The sequence below is a fragment of the Chiloscyllium plagiosum genome, chromosome 5 (genome assembly GCF_004010195.1).
Source record: "Chiloscyllium plagiosum isolate BGI_BamShark_2017 chromosome 5, ASM401019v2, whole genome shotgun sequence".
NCBI classification, from domain to species: Eukaryota; Metazoa; Chordata; class Chondrichthyes; order Orectolobiformes; family Hemiscylliidae; genus Chiloscyllium; species Chiloscyllium plagiosum.
Window position 1 is genome coordinate 73,337,663 of NC_057714.1, and position 17,843 is coordinate 73,355,505.

Here is a 17,843-nt window from a genome sequence, read left to right on the forward strand (position 1 = left end):
AGGGATGGGGAAATAAATGCTAATGCAGCCAGCAATGTTCATATCCCACAAATGACTGATAATGCTGACCATCAGTGAGAGGAGATCGCACCCTGTGGAGTTTTCGACCAACCTGATTGGGTCGAAGGGAATGGTGACGGGGCAAGTCAAACAATTAATCAAAGTTTTGGCTGTGGCAGATGAGCTGTTGTACTAAAGTAAAAAATAGAAAAAGCAAAGGAGAAAAAAATAAAATTAGAGGACAGCTACATTTATAACAAAACATTGTTCAACTTGTGTTGAATCCAAAATGCTGGAAAGTGCTAATCATAAGTTTGTTGCTGAAACATACATTGAGCTTTACTGAAACAGTACAGCTGGGCAAGGACAGAGATATCAACATGAGATTGAAGTAAATAATTAAAATGACAAGTTTTCACCTTCCTGGAGCAGTCCAGTTTCTGGATAGGATCACATTGTTTCGGCTCCACATATCAGCAAATATGGTTCATTGATGTTGACTTTTCCATTGATAATCCAACCAAGATGGTCATTCATTTCCAAAATTCCTTAAAGCCAAATTCAGAATCATGCTTCTGAAGAATATCCATTGCCTTCAGTTTTTAAATAGAGACATGAAATTGCTAATTGCAATCTATTGCAAAACTTCAGCAATCATTTAGTGGAATGTACAGGAATGCAAGATTGATTAATCCAAAATAGTGTTTGAAATCAAATGATTCATTATGACAGTTCATCATAACAATTATTAGCAATCGAGTTTATGAGCTAATTTTTTTGTCATGAACATGCATTAAGTTTTTTTTATTTGTTTGCTCCCTCTGCTTCATGTTTGAAAGAAACTACCGAGAAAGAAGGTATGTTTGTTTAATTTTAGAGTGATACTGTGTGCTTTAACATGTTGCTTTTTAGAAGTGACTAAAATCGTTCATTAACAGTTTATAACTGATCATCGGGGTTATCTTCCCAATGCATCTTTGCTTTACCCCATTGTACTGCTGCCTTGTCCTCCTCCTTTTCTTCATCTTTCACTTTTTCTTTCCCTGCCACACTCTGGTTCCAACTGGGAGAGCAGAGAATTTGGCGCACAGGCTTCTCATGGGTGGCTTTCAGTGTCACTCTGGGGTCAGCTGTGAGAATAGTTCTTCTGTGTACCACAAACAGACATGCCAGTAACCTGCCACCATAATCGGTGCCCTATTCTCTGAGTGCTTCACCAATCAGAATGGGCAAGGCTGACAAAATGTAGTCGAAATTACAACAGACAAGTCTGAATGATAGTTAAGATTGGAATGCAAGCTTGCAACCCACTGGGTTGGGAATCTGACATTCCTCTAGAGCTACTGGGCTACCTGTCATCAGATAGATCATGAGGGAATACACCCATTGACTGCTTCACTTTTAAGCTTGTCCAACTAATTCATTTACAACTTTATCTTTACAGCTTTCATCTTCCACATAGCCTGCTTTTGAATATGTTGCTTGTGATACCATGCAGCATAACATCAACCAAATTTGAATTTTGAACGCAATTCTTTGATAGAATGTTATGAGGTATGGTGGTTCTAGATGTACTTGTTCCGGGTTTGATGGCTCTTCTTTCCCCTTCTCACTGTTTGTAGGCAAATGCCACAAGGAGACTATGTCAAAAAGCCTGGGGAAGCTGACTCTTTCTATAGTGACATACCTCCTGGAGTCAGCTCAAACTATTCAGCATCTAGTTCTAAGAAAAGGTCTGCATTTCTTTTTCAACCTATTCTTTTACAAGCAACAAGCAGATTGAGTTAATGACATAGCAAATAGAATAAAGCAAACATATATGGAGCTTGAGCTTTCAACCATTTTAAGCCAATTTCCCCCTGTGTGTGTGGGGTGCTAATGCAAAAGCTGGTCTTGTGCCCAATTCTGAACTATATCCACTTTAATGCAGGCACCAGAAAACCTGAATTTGGCTTGAAGGAAGGTGAACAGCAAGTTGAAATGGCCAGGGTTTTTTTTTGTTTCTTGCCAAACATCTTTGCTGTTTAGAAATAGCGGCATGATAGATAGCTGTGCTGAGGTGAGTCCCAAGTTTAGGAGTGGCATTTGTAGTGTTTTGCCTCAACTACACTGTTTCAGTTTGCACAGAGATTGATTCCGGGAGTTTAATCAGGTCTTCCTTCTTTTCTAAGCTTCACTTCCCTCCTGCCAAATGACAGAAGATAATAACAAGATCTTCCAAGTCTCTTGAATTTTTTTTAAGACTGAGTTTTTGAGCCATGGGGTTAAATGAAAAGAAACTTGCAGCATATAAGTTTCTGACAATGTTGTGTACGGGTTAAAGAGTCCTAACTACTGGATTGTTCAGACTGTATTAGGAGGCCAAAGAGAAATGGGAGTAGAATACTAGAAAGAAGACAACTCATGTGAAATGAAATAAAGAGCAGACAAACAGTAAGTATTCACAGTGGCCACGATTAGGTTGTTTCTTTTTTAAAATAAAGGTTTTGTTTTATCAGATTTCTCTTTTGGCCTCACTCTCAGCATGCCCTGTCATTGTCTCTACAAAACACATAGCCCGGATTCACTAAACAGCGTTCTGTGTTCCACCATCATGGGTCAGCACTTCGCATTTTGTTACCCCTTACACACCATGCATAAGTGTACCAGTCATTGCCAAATCGGCCTGCGTATTGATGAGCATGTCTGGACTCACAATGTAGGCCCTCACCACATGCCTTGAAAGTCTGTACTGATCGATCTGCTGTTATTCCAATTCTGGAGGGATATCATTCACTCAAAACAATTTAGTGATTCGTGGAAAATGAGTGACATGTGCAATTACCTCAGGAGTGCTGCTGTACATTTATTCTACCTTTGTACAGACCCTGAAATGGCCATGAATGTAGGCCAATGTGGCCCTGTTGCATGTATAAAGAATGAGCACTTGCTGACAATAATGCAGAGCACACAAGGGGAAATTGTGAATGAGCATAGCACTCCATGACTTTGCACATGCGCTATCAAGGCCTCTTTCCTTGCTTGAGAATCAGCTACAGTGTAATGATCTGCATGCACCAAGGTAAGCACACAAAACGTCTCTCACCAAAGGCTGCTCCTTTCAGCTAACCTATGCAAGTTTTCTGATTTAAATTTTCATGGTAATAAACATTTAGATGCAGCAACATCTCTATTTTGGTACCTTAGTACTCTACGCTGGAGAAGCCAGAGGACAATTGGACTTTGTAAGATATAAATAGAGGATCACTTCACATATCCATTTAATATTTCAGATCAAATGGACTGTCTCATTCATGGAGTGAACGGATTCCAGATGAAAAACATATTCCAGATGTCTGTGAAAATGGTCGACCACGCAGTAACTCCTGGCAGGGTTAGTGTTATTTATCTATGTGTATATATATACCTTATATATTTATATACCTACAATATATTGAAGAACATGACCTGGATTTTCTAGCCAATGTCAGAGAAGATGCGCCTGCTACTGACTGCGGTTTAAACTCTCCATGTACCATGTAGCAAAAAACCGAATCGGGGCCAAGTGATGGGTATAATTCTGATGATGCCATGCTCCTTCATTGTCAAGGTTGGAAGCCAAACTGCTAAATATCTATCTTCATATCATTGACTTAAATTTGTCAAATCCAATATCGCAAGAATCCCTGATAGTGACAGTGTTCACCTTGTCCTTCATCACTCACCGCCTGACAATACTCACCACCCTCTAACAAAATTCATCCTCACTTACCCCAACAAAGCTTTTCCTTCCCAACAATTCTAACCACTCTGTGGATCATGAAAATGCTTACCCTCCCTCAGTTCCCTATACTCCGTGACAGTGCTCACCCTTTGCCTGCCCCACAGATAACACCCCTGCATTCCCCAGCAACATTGACTCTTACAGCATCATCCCAAAAGGAACTAAGGATTCCAAAATCAGGAAAGACGGCTTGTGCAGAAGGGAGTGAGCAGTCTCCAGAAGACAGTGGAGTGGTCGATGAGCTGAGTGACAGTGAACATTATCAAGAGAGAGAGGTTATATTGCTGGTGAGGCAGGTGAACAAAGCCGCAATAGCAGGTGATAGTTGTTGAATATTGTTGGGTGTGTGCCAAAGCAGGATTGAACATTGTGGTGGAGTCCTTGTATGTTGCCATTCTATCAGATATTATTACTGTTGAAGTCACAGTTAACATAAGCCTGACAAGGAGTTAGAAAAGATTTTTCTCTGGAGTGGGTACTATACTGTACAAGTATACTTTGGGAAATGTAAAAGAGAGTTTTGAGGATTTATAAAGAAACGTTTAGGGATTAATGGGATTTTACTTTTACCACAAATCCCCAAGGCCTGGTTATCTACATCCCAGAGTACTTAAGGAAGTGGCTCTAGAAATAGTGGATGCATTGGTGGTCATCTTCCAGGATTCTAAAGACTAGAAGAGTCCCTGCAGATTGGAGGATAGCTAATATTACTCCTATATTCAAACAGGGAGGTAGAGAGAAACCAGAGAATTATAGACCAGTAACCCTAACATCAGTAGTGGGGAAAATTCTCCAATCCATTATCAAGGACTTTATAGCGGAGCACTTAGAAAACAGTGGCAGAATCAGACAGAGTCAGCATGGATTTATGAAGGGGAAGTCATGCTTGACAAATCTATTGGAATTCTATGAAGATGCAACTAGTAGAGTTGACAAGGGGCAGCCAGTCGATGTGGTATATTTGGACTTCCAGAAAGTGTTTCACAAACTCCCACATAAGAGATTGTTGTGCAAGATTAAAGCACATGGGATTGGGGGAGGTGTATTGAGATGAATAGGAAACTGATTGGCAGGGAGGAAACAATAAGTAGGAATTAATGGATCCTTTTCAAATTGGCAGGCAGTACCTAGTGGGGTGCCACAGGGATTGGTGCTGGGACCCCAGCTATTCGCAATCTGTATTAATGATTTGGATGAGGGAACAAAATGTAACATCTCAACGTTTGCAGATGATACCAAGTAGGGTGGGAGGATGAACTGTGATGAGGATGCAGAGGTCCTTCAGCATGATCTGGACAGGTTGGGTGACTGATGAAGGGCTTTTGCATGAAACATCGATTTTCCTGCTCCTCGGATGCTGCCTGACCTGCTATGCTTTTCCAGCACCACTCTAATCTAGACTCTGATTTCCAGCATCTGTCGTCCAGGTGCCTGGTTGGGTGAGTGGGCAAATCAATGGCAGATGCAGTATAATTTGGATAAGTGCGAAGTTATTCACTTTGGAATCAAAAGCAAGAGAGCAGATTACTACCTGAATGGCTGTAAATTGGGGGAGGGAAGTGTGCAGTGGTGGCTGGATATCCTTGTGTACCAGTCACTGACAGTAAGCATGCCGGTGCAACAGGCGGTAAAGAAGACAAATGGTTTGTTGGCCTTCATTGTGAGAGACTTTGAGTACAGGAGCAGGGCTGTGTTGTTGCAGTTATATAGGGCCTTGGTGAGGTCCCACCTAAAATATTGTGTGCAGTTTTGGTCTTGTTTTCGGAGGAAGGATGCTCTTGCTCTCGAGGGTATGCAGCAAAAGGTTTACCAGGCTGATTCCGGGAATGGCGGGATTGTCGTATCAGGAGAGATTGACGAGGTTAGGATTGTTTTTGCTGGAGTTCAGATGAATTGTGGGGCGGGGGGGGGGGGGGGTGAAATCTCATAGAGACTTATAACATTCTAACAGGACTAGATAGGTTAGATGCAGGGAGGATGTTTCCTACAGTGGGTGTGTCCAGAACCAGGAGTAACAGTCTGAGTATTTCGGGTAGACCATTTAGGATGGAGATGAGGAGGCATTTCTGTACCCAAAGAATGGTGAGCCTGTGGAATTCATTACCGCAGGAAGCAGTTGATGTCAAAACATTGAATGTATTCAAGAGGCAGCTACATGTAGCATTTGGAGCAAATGGGATCAATGATTATGTGGAAAAAGCAGGATTAGGCTGAGGAATTGGATGATCAGTCATGATCGTGATGAATGGTGGAACAGGCTCAAAGGGCCAAATGGCCTCTTACTGCTTTTCCAGTCAATGTTGAGGAAGTTAAAGCCCCCATAATGACCACCCTGTTCCTTTTATTCCTACCCAGAATCGATTTGCCAATCCTATCCTCCACATCCCTAGAACTTTGCAGAGACCTATAAAAAAACTCCCAGCAGTGTGACCTCTTCTCTCCTGTTTCTAACCTAAGCCAATACCACCTCAGTGGACGAGTCCTCATCAAAAGTTCTTTCAGCCACCATTATACTGTCCTTGACTAACAAAGCCACACCTCCCCCTCTTTTAAACCCTGGAACCTGCAATGTCCATTCCTGATCCTAGGGTGGATGATAGGAAATTGTTTCCGTTAGGCAAGGAGACTAGGACCTGTGGACACAGCCTTAGAATTAGAGGGGGTAAATTCAGAACAGAAATGCGGAGACATTTCTTCAGTCAGAGAGTGGTGGGCCTGTGGAATTCATTGCCACAGAGTGCAGTGGAGGCTGGGACGCTAAATGTCTTCAAGGCAGAAATTGATAAATTCTTGATGTCACAAGGAATTAAGGGCTACGGGGAGAATGCGGGTAAGTGGAGTTGAAATGCCCATCAGCCATGATTGAATGGCGGAGTGGACTCGATGGGCCGAATGGCCTTCCGCTCCTATGTCTTATGGTCTTCCCTATCCATTTCTCCAAAATGACCCCAACATCAAAGTCCCAGGTATTTATCCATGCTGCAAGCTCACCTACCTTATTCCGGATACTCCTGGCAGTGAAGTAGACACACTTCAAACCAGTTTGCTGTCTGCCAGCACACTCCTGTGACTGTGAAATCCTGTCCCTGTCCTCCCTACTCTCATCCTCCTGTGTACTGGAACTACACCACAGGTGCCCATTGCCCTGCTGAACTAGTTCAAACCCACCCGAATAGCAGCAGCAAATTTCCCACCCAGGATGTTAGTACCCCTCTGGTTCAAGTGAAGACCGTCCTGTTTATAACTGTTTCATTTCAAGAAGGACCAGCAGGTTGTAGTATTAAACAGCAGGAGCTTTATTAAGGAGCTATTTATTCTACAGGCAGCAAGGTTTGACTAATAGGTTTCTCACCAAAAATAGCAGATATCATCATTATGTCACATGATCAGACTCTTAAAGTGACATCCTACTATACTTACACAAATACACAATATCCATTGTTAGACCAACAAGCTATGACTGTACACTTCCTTAGTGACCTTACATTAAGTGCATCAATGACTATGGGTGGTGCTGATATGTATTTGGAGACAATTGCACCTGATCTCTTCCCATGCAACACTTTCTAATTTGCAATCTGTGTAGTATATACCTGCATGGAATTAGCTGTACTTATTGCAGAGTGTTACATTATCAACCTCAAATATTATTGCCACAATTGCAATATATCTAGATTATATATAGGACTAACAAGGATTGAAAAAATAATGCAGTTTAAACTCACAAGTAAGTATTTCAGTTTGTCTTGTTTTTATCACATCTACATCCATGTCATTCAAATATTTCATTATAGATACCAGAGATAAATTCACCATGCTCCCAAAGGACCATAGGACAGCTCTCTCACTGGAGAGAGATGACTAGTAGTGGTTTAACCTGATTGCCACCATACCTCAGGCAAGGGAGAGGTTGAGAAGGACAGTCCTTCATGGTAACTTCAGCCCTTTACTGATGCTAATACTATTATGAAAGAGCTTGTATTTATGAAGTACTTTTCAGGTCTTCAGGAGATCCCAAAACATTTTACAGCCAAGTACAAATGAGCCAGGAAACAAGGGAAACATTTCCAGTTTTCTTCAAAATCGTGTCATGTGACTTCTTAAATCCACCAAGCAGTCAGTACCTTACTTCAGTGTCTCATCTGAAATTCATGGCAGCAGCATCTCTCCATGCCCTGAAACATCAATCTCAATCATCTGCTCAAACCTCAGGGATAGTTTTATACACTGTCGGGTTGTAAATCACAGAGAGTACTACTACTGAACCAAAACTGCTTAATGTATGACTGCACACTAATGATGGTGTTCTCAAATATTAGGGAAATTAGCAAGTTTAGCGGGTGCTACAAAAGAAAATATTTTAGTATCGTTCAGAGTAACTGAGTTAAAGCGGATGAGATAGAGTAAAGGCATTTACTTCTTGAGCTACCCTTTAAAACTTTTTGTTAGATAATCCCACATGTTTTAGTTATCTGATTTAATATCCAAGGATAGGAGAGCTGGTGCAGTTGTTTGAGGAGAGCCATTACTAACTAATGGAGCAATTACCTTAGTTAAGTGATTCATTTTCAGCATTGAGGCAGATTACTGACTGATGCAGGACTATAGGAACCACAGTGTAGATCTGCCAAAGGGCTCTGCTCATTCTTCCAATCTCATGGTCTAGTACTTCCCTCTTCACTTGGTTGTACGAGGTTCCTGTTTTCAGTTCTAGTGTTGCCCAACCTCGTTGTTCTCTTTCTCCCTCTTGGTCTATGCCCCCCAATTGTCCTTTAATTACCGAAAGACCATAACTGTAAGAAGTTGGAGCAGAAGTGAGCTGTTCAGCTAATCACCATTTAAGTAATGCTATCTTTCTGATTTAATACCAAAATGTATAACTTTATACTTATCGACATTGTACTGGATGTGCCACGTATTTGCAAATTTAAATTGTCCACATCACCCTGAAGCCTCCTTGTATCCTCCACACAACACATTGTTCCACCTAATTTAGTGTCATCACCAAACTTGAAAATCTTGCACATGATACCCTCATCCAAGTCATTTTTCTATATTGTGAACAGCTAGGACCCAAATGCTAACCTTTGCGGCACAGCACACCACCTGCCATGCAGAAAAAGACCCATTTATTCCCACTGTCTTTCTGGTCTGTCAATCAATTCTCAAACCAAGCCAATACATTACCCAAAATCCCATGTCCTTTAATATTGCCCACTCGTCTCTTATACAAAACCTTATTAAAAGCTTTCCTGAAATCCAAATGCACCACAACATCCTCAAAAAATTCCAGTGGCTTAGTTCCCAATCATGCTGATTTTTCTAATCCCATTAATGTTTTACCAAGTGGTTTGTAATCATGTTTAACGTTGTCTAATATTTTCCCCACTACTGATGTTAGGCTGACTGGTCTATAATTCTCTGTTTTCTCTCCATCCTTTTTTCCTTCTATAAATAGCAGAGTTACATTTGCCACCGTCCAACCTGTAGTAACAGCTCCAAACTCCATTTTGGAAAATGACCACTTCTACAAATAGAGGGTGGTAAATGTTTGGAACTTTATTCTACAAACAGCAGTGGATTCAGGAAGAGTTGTTAATTCTATTTTTTTATTCATTGGACGTGGGCATCACTGGCTAAGCCAACCCATCCCTAATTACCCAGAGGCATGTAAGAGTCAACTATATAGTTTTGAATCTGGATTCACATGTAAGCTAGAGCAGATATGACAGATTATACGACAAAGTATATTAGTGAACCAGATGGGCTTTCCTGACAATCAACAATGGTGTCTCAATCATTATTTTAATTTCAAATCTTAATTTCAACTCTTAATTTCAAATCCAAATGCCACCATCTGCCATGGTGGAATTTGAACCCATGTGCCTTAACCATTACCTGGGCGTCTACTAATATAGCGATCATACCATTAGGTCATTGCCTCCCCTGAGGAAGGTACATTAATAAATAAAGATATTAAGGATATGGGCCGCCCATATGGGGTTAAGCCACAAATCAGCCATGATCTCACTGTATGGCACAACAGGTTCGAAGGGCTGAGTGATCTATTCCGTTTCTATGTTCCTTTGTTCAATACATCTGGTATTGAGTACTTTGGGATGTATATTATCAGACCCGGATGATTTGTCAGCCTTTAATCCCATTAATTTCTCTAGCATTTTTATACAAATAATTTTCTTTCATTCCTCCCCCTTCCTATACCCTAATATTTCTTGGAAGTTATTTGTGTCATCTTTTGTGAAGACAGAACCAAATTATGAGCCATTTCTTTGTTTCCAATTTATTTTCTCCTATATTTAACTGTATAAAGAGATTTACACTTGTGAGTACTGATTTTTCTGTCTTCACATATTCAGAGATGATGTGGAGATGCCGGTGTTGGACTTGAGTGGACCAAGTTAAAAATCACACAACACCAGGTCATAGTCCAGCAGGTTTATTTGGAAGTCAAGCTTTTGGAACATCATGGTTACCATCGACACCAAGAAGATCGCACATATCGACACAGACATCAAGTTTCTGCAGAAATGCAAGAAAGCAGAAAAGATCCCAAAAGGCTAGCTACCTGGTGAAGCAACAGCGCTCCGAAAGCTTGTACTTTCAGATAAACCTGTTGGACTATAATCTAGTGTCATGTGATTTTTAGCTATATTTAGAGAAACATCTCTGACTTTTCCTGATTTATTTTCTTCAGGGAATTTAGGAGCCAATCGAAAGAAAAATAAAGGAAGAAAGTTTAGACCACGTTCTAATTCCACAGAGTGAGTACAGGACTTTTTTAATTGGTTATGTGACTACTGTATAATCTCTCAACAAGTGGAATTTCATTCATTGACCTCTTAGCTATTTGCCTTCTTCATTTTTTCTTATTGAATTATAACTGGGTGAAATAATTTAAACTGTCTGTTTGAAGGTTCAGAATGATTACCTTTTGGGTTGTATACATAGCTTTCATACCAATGCAGATTTTGTAGTTTGGTTAAGAAAAAATATTTCTTAGAATTAATTGGACCAGTCTTGTTACATGTCTCGCTGAATGTTCACTGTACACAGCCCAGAACTTTATAGCAAAAAAAGAAGTTCTGCTTTCAATCTTCTCCACATATCATGTCCAAATCTTAAACTTGATAAAAGTAAATAGTATCTGTTGTGTGTGTGGTTTGTGTAACCATGTGTACAAGCAGGCTGGATAGAGTAGGTTGAGAGAAACTGTTACCACTTATAAATGCGAAAAGAATGAGAGGGCATAGGTCTAAAGTGATTTCTAAAAGAAATAAAGGTGATATTAGAAACTACTGGGTATGGAATGCATTACCTGGAAGTGTGGTAAAGGCAAGTTCAATTGATGATTCAAGAGGGCATTGGATGATGGTTTGTATAAAAATAATGTGCAATAATGAAAAAAAAACAGGAGATTGGCCGGAGGTCTTAAAGGGGTAGGTGGTGTTTGCAGTGGAACATTTAGGCAGGAAATCTCGACGTGATCTACATGAACTTCAGTAAGGCATTCAATAAGGTTCCCCATGGGAGACTGGTTAGCAAGGTTTGAGCTCATGGAATACAGGGAGAACTAGCCATTTGGATACAGAACTGACTCGAAGGTAGAAGACAGGGTGGTGGTGGAGGGTTGTTTTTCAGACTGGAGGCTTCTGACCAGTGGAGTGCCACAAGGATCGGTACTGGGTCCACTACTTTTCATCATTTAATGGCAAGGTCCTAGGGAAAATTGCTGAACAAAGAGACCTTGGAGTACAGGTTTATAGCTCCTTGAAAGTAGAGTCGTAGGTAGATAAGATAGTGAAGAAGGTGTTTGGTATGCTTTCCTTTATTGGTCAGAGCATTGAGTACAGGAGTTGGGAGGGCATGTTGCGGCTGTACAGGACATTGGTTAGGCCACTGTTGGAATATTGCATGCAATTCTAGTATCCTTCCTATCGGAAGAGTGTTGTGAAACTTGAAAAGATTCAGAAAAGATTTACAAAGATGTTGCCAGGGTTGGAGGATTTGAGCAATAGGGAAGGCTGAATAGGCTGGGGCTGTTTTCCCTGGGGCGTCAGAGGCTGAGGGGTAACTTTATAGAGCTTTATAAAATCATGAAGGGCATGGATAAGGTAAATAGACAAAGTCTTTTCCCTGGATGGGGGAGTCCAGAACTAGAGGGCATAGGTTTAGGGTGAGAGGGGAAAGATATAAAAGAGACCTAAGGGGCAACCTTTTCACACAGAGGGTGGTGCGTGTATGGAATGAGCTGCCAGAGGAAGTGGTTGAGATTGCAATATTTAAAAGGCATCTGAATGGGTATTTTAATAGGAAGCGTTTAGAGGAATATGGGGCAAGTGCTGGCAAATGGGACTAGATTAGTTTGGGATATCTGGTCAGCATGGATGAGTTGGACTGAAGGGTTTCTGTGCTGTACATCTCTATGACTCTACAAGAAATACTGGGAAAAGGTACTGATATTCAAAGAAGTCCCCAGCAGTCCACAAGAGGGTAGAAGTAGCCTAACACAGCTTGATCTTATAATTACAAGTAATCCAATGTTGAAGAACCAGTCTCCACTTCCCTCGAGGTGGCAAAGTTGTTTGACTGCGTCGTCCTCTTGATCCCTCCTTCAAATTGGTAAAGGATGGGCAGCTGAAGGACTGCCTAACTGAAGGACTGAAGGATGGAAATATCTGGAGAGAGTTGAGGAGGCTTTAGTAATCCTTCTATGGTGTCCAGATGATGGGAAACTATTAGACTCCTAGGGTGAAGGAAGGGAGGTGACTGTGAACACGGGAGAGCATGTGGACCTTGTACTGGGTAGGAGGCACTGTCCAGTAAAAGCAGTTTTAGTCCTTGTTGTCCTTTCTCCATGGTTTGCCTCATAGCTGATCCCACTCAAGAGTTGCTTCAAAGCTGTGTTGGATTGTGACCAGGCTAGGCACTTCAAAATGGCTAGAAGTGGGGAACATACCTTCAGGAAGAAGCTCAGGCTAATATAAAGCATTGGGACTTCCCCTAAAGCGATATTTTGCAATATAGAAGCATCACATCTGATTGACACAAAAGTTTTTTTCCATGACCACCTTATTGAGGGGTGTGATTTGATTGATGTTTCTTCCATTTAAGGAGATAGGGTCATCCCTTTTCATGGCTGGGTCAAGCTGCCCCTATCTGACCTTAATCACATTTTTCATGGCCTAAGTTTCTGGTAGTTCTTAACCTGATTGACACTCCACTAGAATTAAGGAAGTTGAGAATGCCTGTCATGCTGAGGTCTGACATTTTATGTATTTGGGCAATAAACTCATCTTCACCTCGACAGTTGAGGAGACTCTTAAAGATTAGACACCATCTTCATCCGTTTGGCTTTGTTTAACTTGAAAGTCAGACAGAGAAGTGCAAACGTTTCCACACAAAGATATGATATCTTGCATACTTTGTTACCAAGGAAGACATTTCACCTGACTATGAGAAAATCCACATGGTACATATGTAGCACAGAGAAACTACGTGGATTCTTAGGGCTAGCTGGTTCTTATAGGAAGTTTATGTAAGGCCATGCACAGTTGCCCATCCAGTTTCATAACTTGCTGAACAAATCAGAGAATGCTGAAAATGTTGAAGAGAGCAAATGTATAAGTCATGATACTTCAAGACTTCATAAAGAATTGGATTCCCAGCATGTGAAGGCCCCCTTTGAGCCCTCAAATAGAAGCTTATCTCATCACTTATCCATGGATACCCAGACTTCCATTTCCCTTTCATATTGGAAACTAACACCAGTTTCCTGAACCTAGGAGCAGTATTATCACAGGCTCAAGGTCAGAAAAGAGTGTTATCATCTCTGCCAGTCAGACTCAATTTGAATGAGAGGTATATGGAGAATTGCTCCAGTATGAAACATGAACTTGGAATGAGCTGTTTCCCAGAAGTTCAGAGACATTGGATAGAATCTTACAGGGATCTGGACACTGCAAGCTATGGCAAGCTTTGTGGCAGAGATAGTCAAAAGTCCCAGCGAGGCCCATCCTGACGTCAGGAGCGATACTTCTGGCAAGTGGTGAGGTGAGATTTTCTCTAGGCAGAGACAAATTTCCAATTAAGAGGGATTATTACTTGATAAATGCTCAAGTTATGAAAGGCTCAATTTGCCTCAATAATATTCAGCTTCCTATCTTACCCAATGCAGCAAAAGAAAACATGCCATGAAAATCAGAGCAGGTATTTAGCAATTTCAGAGCTGGCTACTTGCTCTGAAGGACCTCCACTTGTGTTTGAATCTAGAATTAGAAATCACAGCTTAAAAGTAAGGGGAGGCCTATTTAAAAGAGAATTGAATAAACAATCTTTCTCTCAGAGGGTTGTGAGTCTTTGGAGTTCCCTTCCTGAGAAGGCAGTGGATGCAGAATCTTTAAAAGTTTTTAAGGTAGAGATAACGCAATTCTTGATTGCAAAAGTACTTTCAGAGTTGAAAGACTTTCAAGGATATACAGGAATGTACATCTGAGGTTAAAATCAGCCGTGATCTTATCAAATGGCAGAACAAGTTTGAAGAGCCATAGGGCTGAGTGATTCCTTATTCCTTTGTTCTGTACATCAAAACTGTATCGGAAGGCACAATTCATGGGCACTAGCTGGATGCAACCCTCATCCACTGACATTGACATCCAACATTTGACAACCCCTGCCCTTGTTTCCCAACTATCATGGCACCTCTTCAATACACGAGCAGAGCACTCTGGAGGCACAGGCTGATATTGCAGGCACTCCAGCAACTAGCATTGACACTTCAGGCTCAAACAAGCACCCACCTGAAGGATAGGACCAGGCTGTAGCTCAGGACTGCTCTTTTCCTCTCTCAGTACTGTTTTACTTCCAAACCCCACTTTGGGAGTAACTTTAAAATCTGCACATACGCAAGTAACGTACAAAATTCTTTGAGAACAGATGTACTGGATAAAGTTTTGATCTGTTTTATAATGTGAAAGGTTTTCATTAACGTGTGAATGTGTTTAATTTCATTTATTTGTTGTGTAAATCAATGACCAATAGGTAATTTATATTTGCTGGATAGATTCATCAGACCATGAGGTCTCACTGGGACTTGGTCCATGATGTGTGGAGAACACTGTCACTGGAGATGCATTCTCAATTAATAATTATGTTAATAATTATGTTATTAAACTTTAATCAAACTGTTCGATGCTTCAGATTTTCATTAATTAGCTAAATAATCCTTTCAGAGTTGAAAATTAACAGTTCCACAATCTTATTGGACTGCCAAATATTTGAAAGGAATTGTTTTTCAGCTATGGGTATTATTGTCTTAAAGCACTGCTTCGGAGTAAGAAGCTTTAATCTCAGTTAACGTTTATTATAGTATGTTTTGTAATACTGCTTACTTTTGATGTACTTTTGCAATTCAAGTAATGGTAAAATGATACGTACATTACAATAGCTTTCATCTGAACTGTTTTTTCAGCATGAGCCAAGTATGCTTGATGTTGAAATCTCTAACAGACTGCAAATGAGGTTGATGTTCTATAATGCAATGTATTTGATTCTGTATTTAGTAGTTATTTCCAAAGCACAGCAAAATTTGAGTGCTGGTTTTTTGGAATTGCACTGGTTAGGATACCCTGCCAGAAAATTGCATTTGATCTTTTGCTGTTGCAAACCAGGAGTGACAGCTGTATGAAAACTTTATATGCTCATGGTTCCAGACTAATCATCAGTTTGTGCCAAGTGTCCTATACCAGTTTTTTGTGTATCCAATAGTCAAACCAACATTTATAAACAGAACCAAATTTACATTAAAAGTTATTTTACCTGCCTGAATGTGGAACTAAATGGCCCATGTTTGCCCTCCTCCTTATTGTCTCTCTAAGCCTCCGTCAAGGCTTCCCATTAGTCTAAAACCAGTAAGCCAGTTTGATGTCATCCTTCTGCAAGTCTATTTCCACTTGCAACAAACGTTTTACCTAGATCTCACACCATAGCATGTGCAATCCAACATCTGGACCAGTATTTTGGTTTGAAAGACCATTTGTGACACCAGAACTCACGGTTACTTATGAGCAGCATTTCATTATTATTTCACTAAAGTAATTACATTACCATAAATATTTGTTTTTGTCTTGTATTTTGCACTCGGACAATAGTTGGCAACATGGAGTTTTGCACACTAGTTTCATACATTGTAAAATGGGTAATGCGACATATCAATCATATCTGTATTGACAATCCAAGAAATAATCTTGGTAAATAGTAGCAACTAATAATTTTGTAAATTAGTCAGTATGTTAAACCAATAACAACCACTGTTACTTATACAGTACTTCTAATATTATACGACATGCCAACTTGCTTCACAGACATTATTCAGCAAAATTTGAAATGAGCCTCATACGAGGATACAAGGGCAGATGATCAAAACATTGATCAATGATGCAGTTTTTAAGGAGTGTTTTAAATGAGAGAAGAGGGGTGGAGAGTCAGCAATGTTTAAAATAAAAATTCTCGAGCTTATGGTCTTGGTAGCTGAAAGCATACACCTCAATGCTGGAACAATTAAAATTGAAGGCTCTCAAGATTCAAGAATTAAAAGAATGCAGATACAAAGGTCATAGACCGGAAGATATAGGAGCAAAGGTATAGGCATGGTGGCTCAGTGATTAGCACTGCAGCCTCATAGTGCCAGGGACCTGGGTTCGATCCCAGATTTCGGGTGATTGTCTGTGTGAAGTTTGCATATTCTCCTAGCGTATGCGTGGGTGTGTTCCCGTTTCCTCCCACAGTACAAAGCCGTGCAGGTTAGGTAAATTGGCTGTGCTAAATTACCAGTAGTGTGCAGGCTAGATGCATTAGGCATGGGAAATGCAGTGTAACAGGGTAGGGGGTGGGGGTGGAGTCGTTGGGCCGAATGGCCTGATTCCACACTCTGCTTCTCTCTCCACTGATACTGCCACACTGTAGGGATTCTACAAAATCTACTGTACAGTCTCATCCTAACTAATGGACTCTAAAATCTTATCGATCCCTATGGTCAGGCTAACCGATCTATAATATCCTCTACCATGGTCTCCCTCCCTTCTTAAACAGGGGTGTTACATGAGCCATTTTCCAATCCTCTGGGACCCTCTCTGATTCAGTGATTCCTGAAAGATCACCATCAATGCCTCCACAATCTCCTCAGTCATCTCCTTCAGAACCCTGAGGTGCAGTCCATCCTATCCAGATGACAAAGTATTGTGAAGGTGGAGGCAATTATAGAGAAAGGAAGGCCAAGATTATGGAGAAATATAAAAACAAATATGAACATTTTAAAATCAAGGTATTGTTCAACAGAGGGCTAACATTCTAATATAAGTTGTCAACTGTGGGTGCTGGAAACGAACATAGAAATTGCTGAAATATCTTGGCAGGTGGAGTAGTATCAGTGGAGAGAGAAGCGGAGTTGATATTTTGAGTTTAGTCTGACTTCTACAGAACTTAATAGAGTTAATATACACCAGTGAGAACTGGCCTTAATGGTCAATGGTGCTTGGTGAAAGTAAAGACAGGAGCAGCAGTGATTTGGATGACTTCAAGTTAATGAAGAATATAACAGTGAAGGAAACCTTGGCATAAATAAAAATGAGGTAATGTTGTGGTATTGAAATGAAGTAGTTTTTGTGATGGTCCAGATAAATGGTAAGTAACTCATCTTAATGGGTAGGTATAGCATCAAGGTTGTAAACGATCTTATTTAACCTCAGTAGCTAGGAAGGTGGAGTTTGCAACACAGAATTAAGAAAATGGCTTAGGGTATAGGTTTGCTCGCTGAGCTGTAGGTTTGATATCCAGACGTTTCATTACCTGGCTAGGTAACATCATCAGTTGCGACCTCCAAGTGAAGCGAAGCTGTTGTCTCCTGCTTTCTATTTATATCTTTCTCCTGGATGGGGTTCCTGGGGTTTGTGGTGATGTCATTTCCTGTTCGTTTTCTGAGGGGTTGATAGATGGCATCTAGATCTATGTGCTTGTTTATAGCATTGTGGTTGGAGTGCCAGGCCTCTAGGAATTCTCTGCCATG

General features: G+C 40.6%; 1 protein-coding gene across 7 annotated transcripts in view; it reads left to right on the plus strand.

Moving 5' to 3' along the window:
• adam22 (ADAM metallopeptidase domain 22) overlaps positions 1-17,843 on the plus strand; it is a 364,949-nt gene that overhangs the window by 329,240 nt on the left and 17,866 nt on the right. For 3 of the 7 annotated variants that reach the window (XM_043690347.1, XM_043690348.1, XM_043690349.1), the window contains exons 26-29: positions 840-857; positions 1,623-1,733; positions 3,273-3,373; positions 10,479-10,545. In XM_043690347.1, the coding sequence (XP_043546282.1) occupies positions 840-857; positions 1,623-1,733; positions 3,273-3,373; positions 10,479-10,545 (297 nt within the window). The remainder of the gene's footprint in view (positions 1-839; positions 858-1,622; positions 1,734-3,272; positions 3,374-10,478; positions 10,546-17,843) is intronic. The other 4 variants (XM_043690350.1, XM_043690352.1, XM_043690351.1 and 1 more) reach the window with 2 other exon arrangements.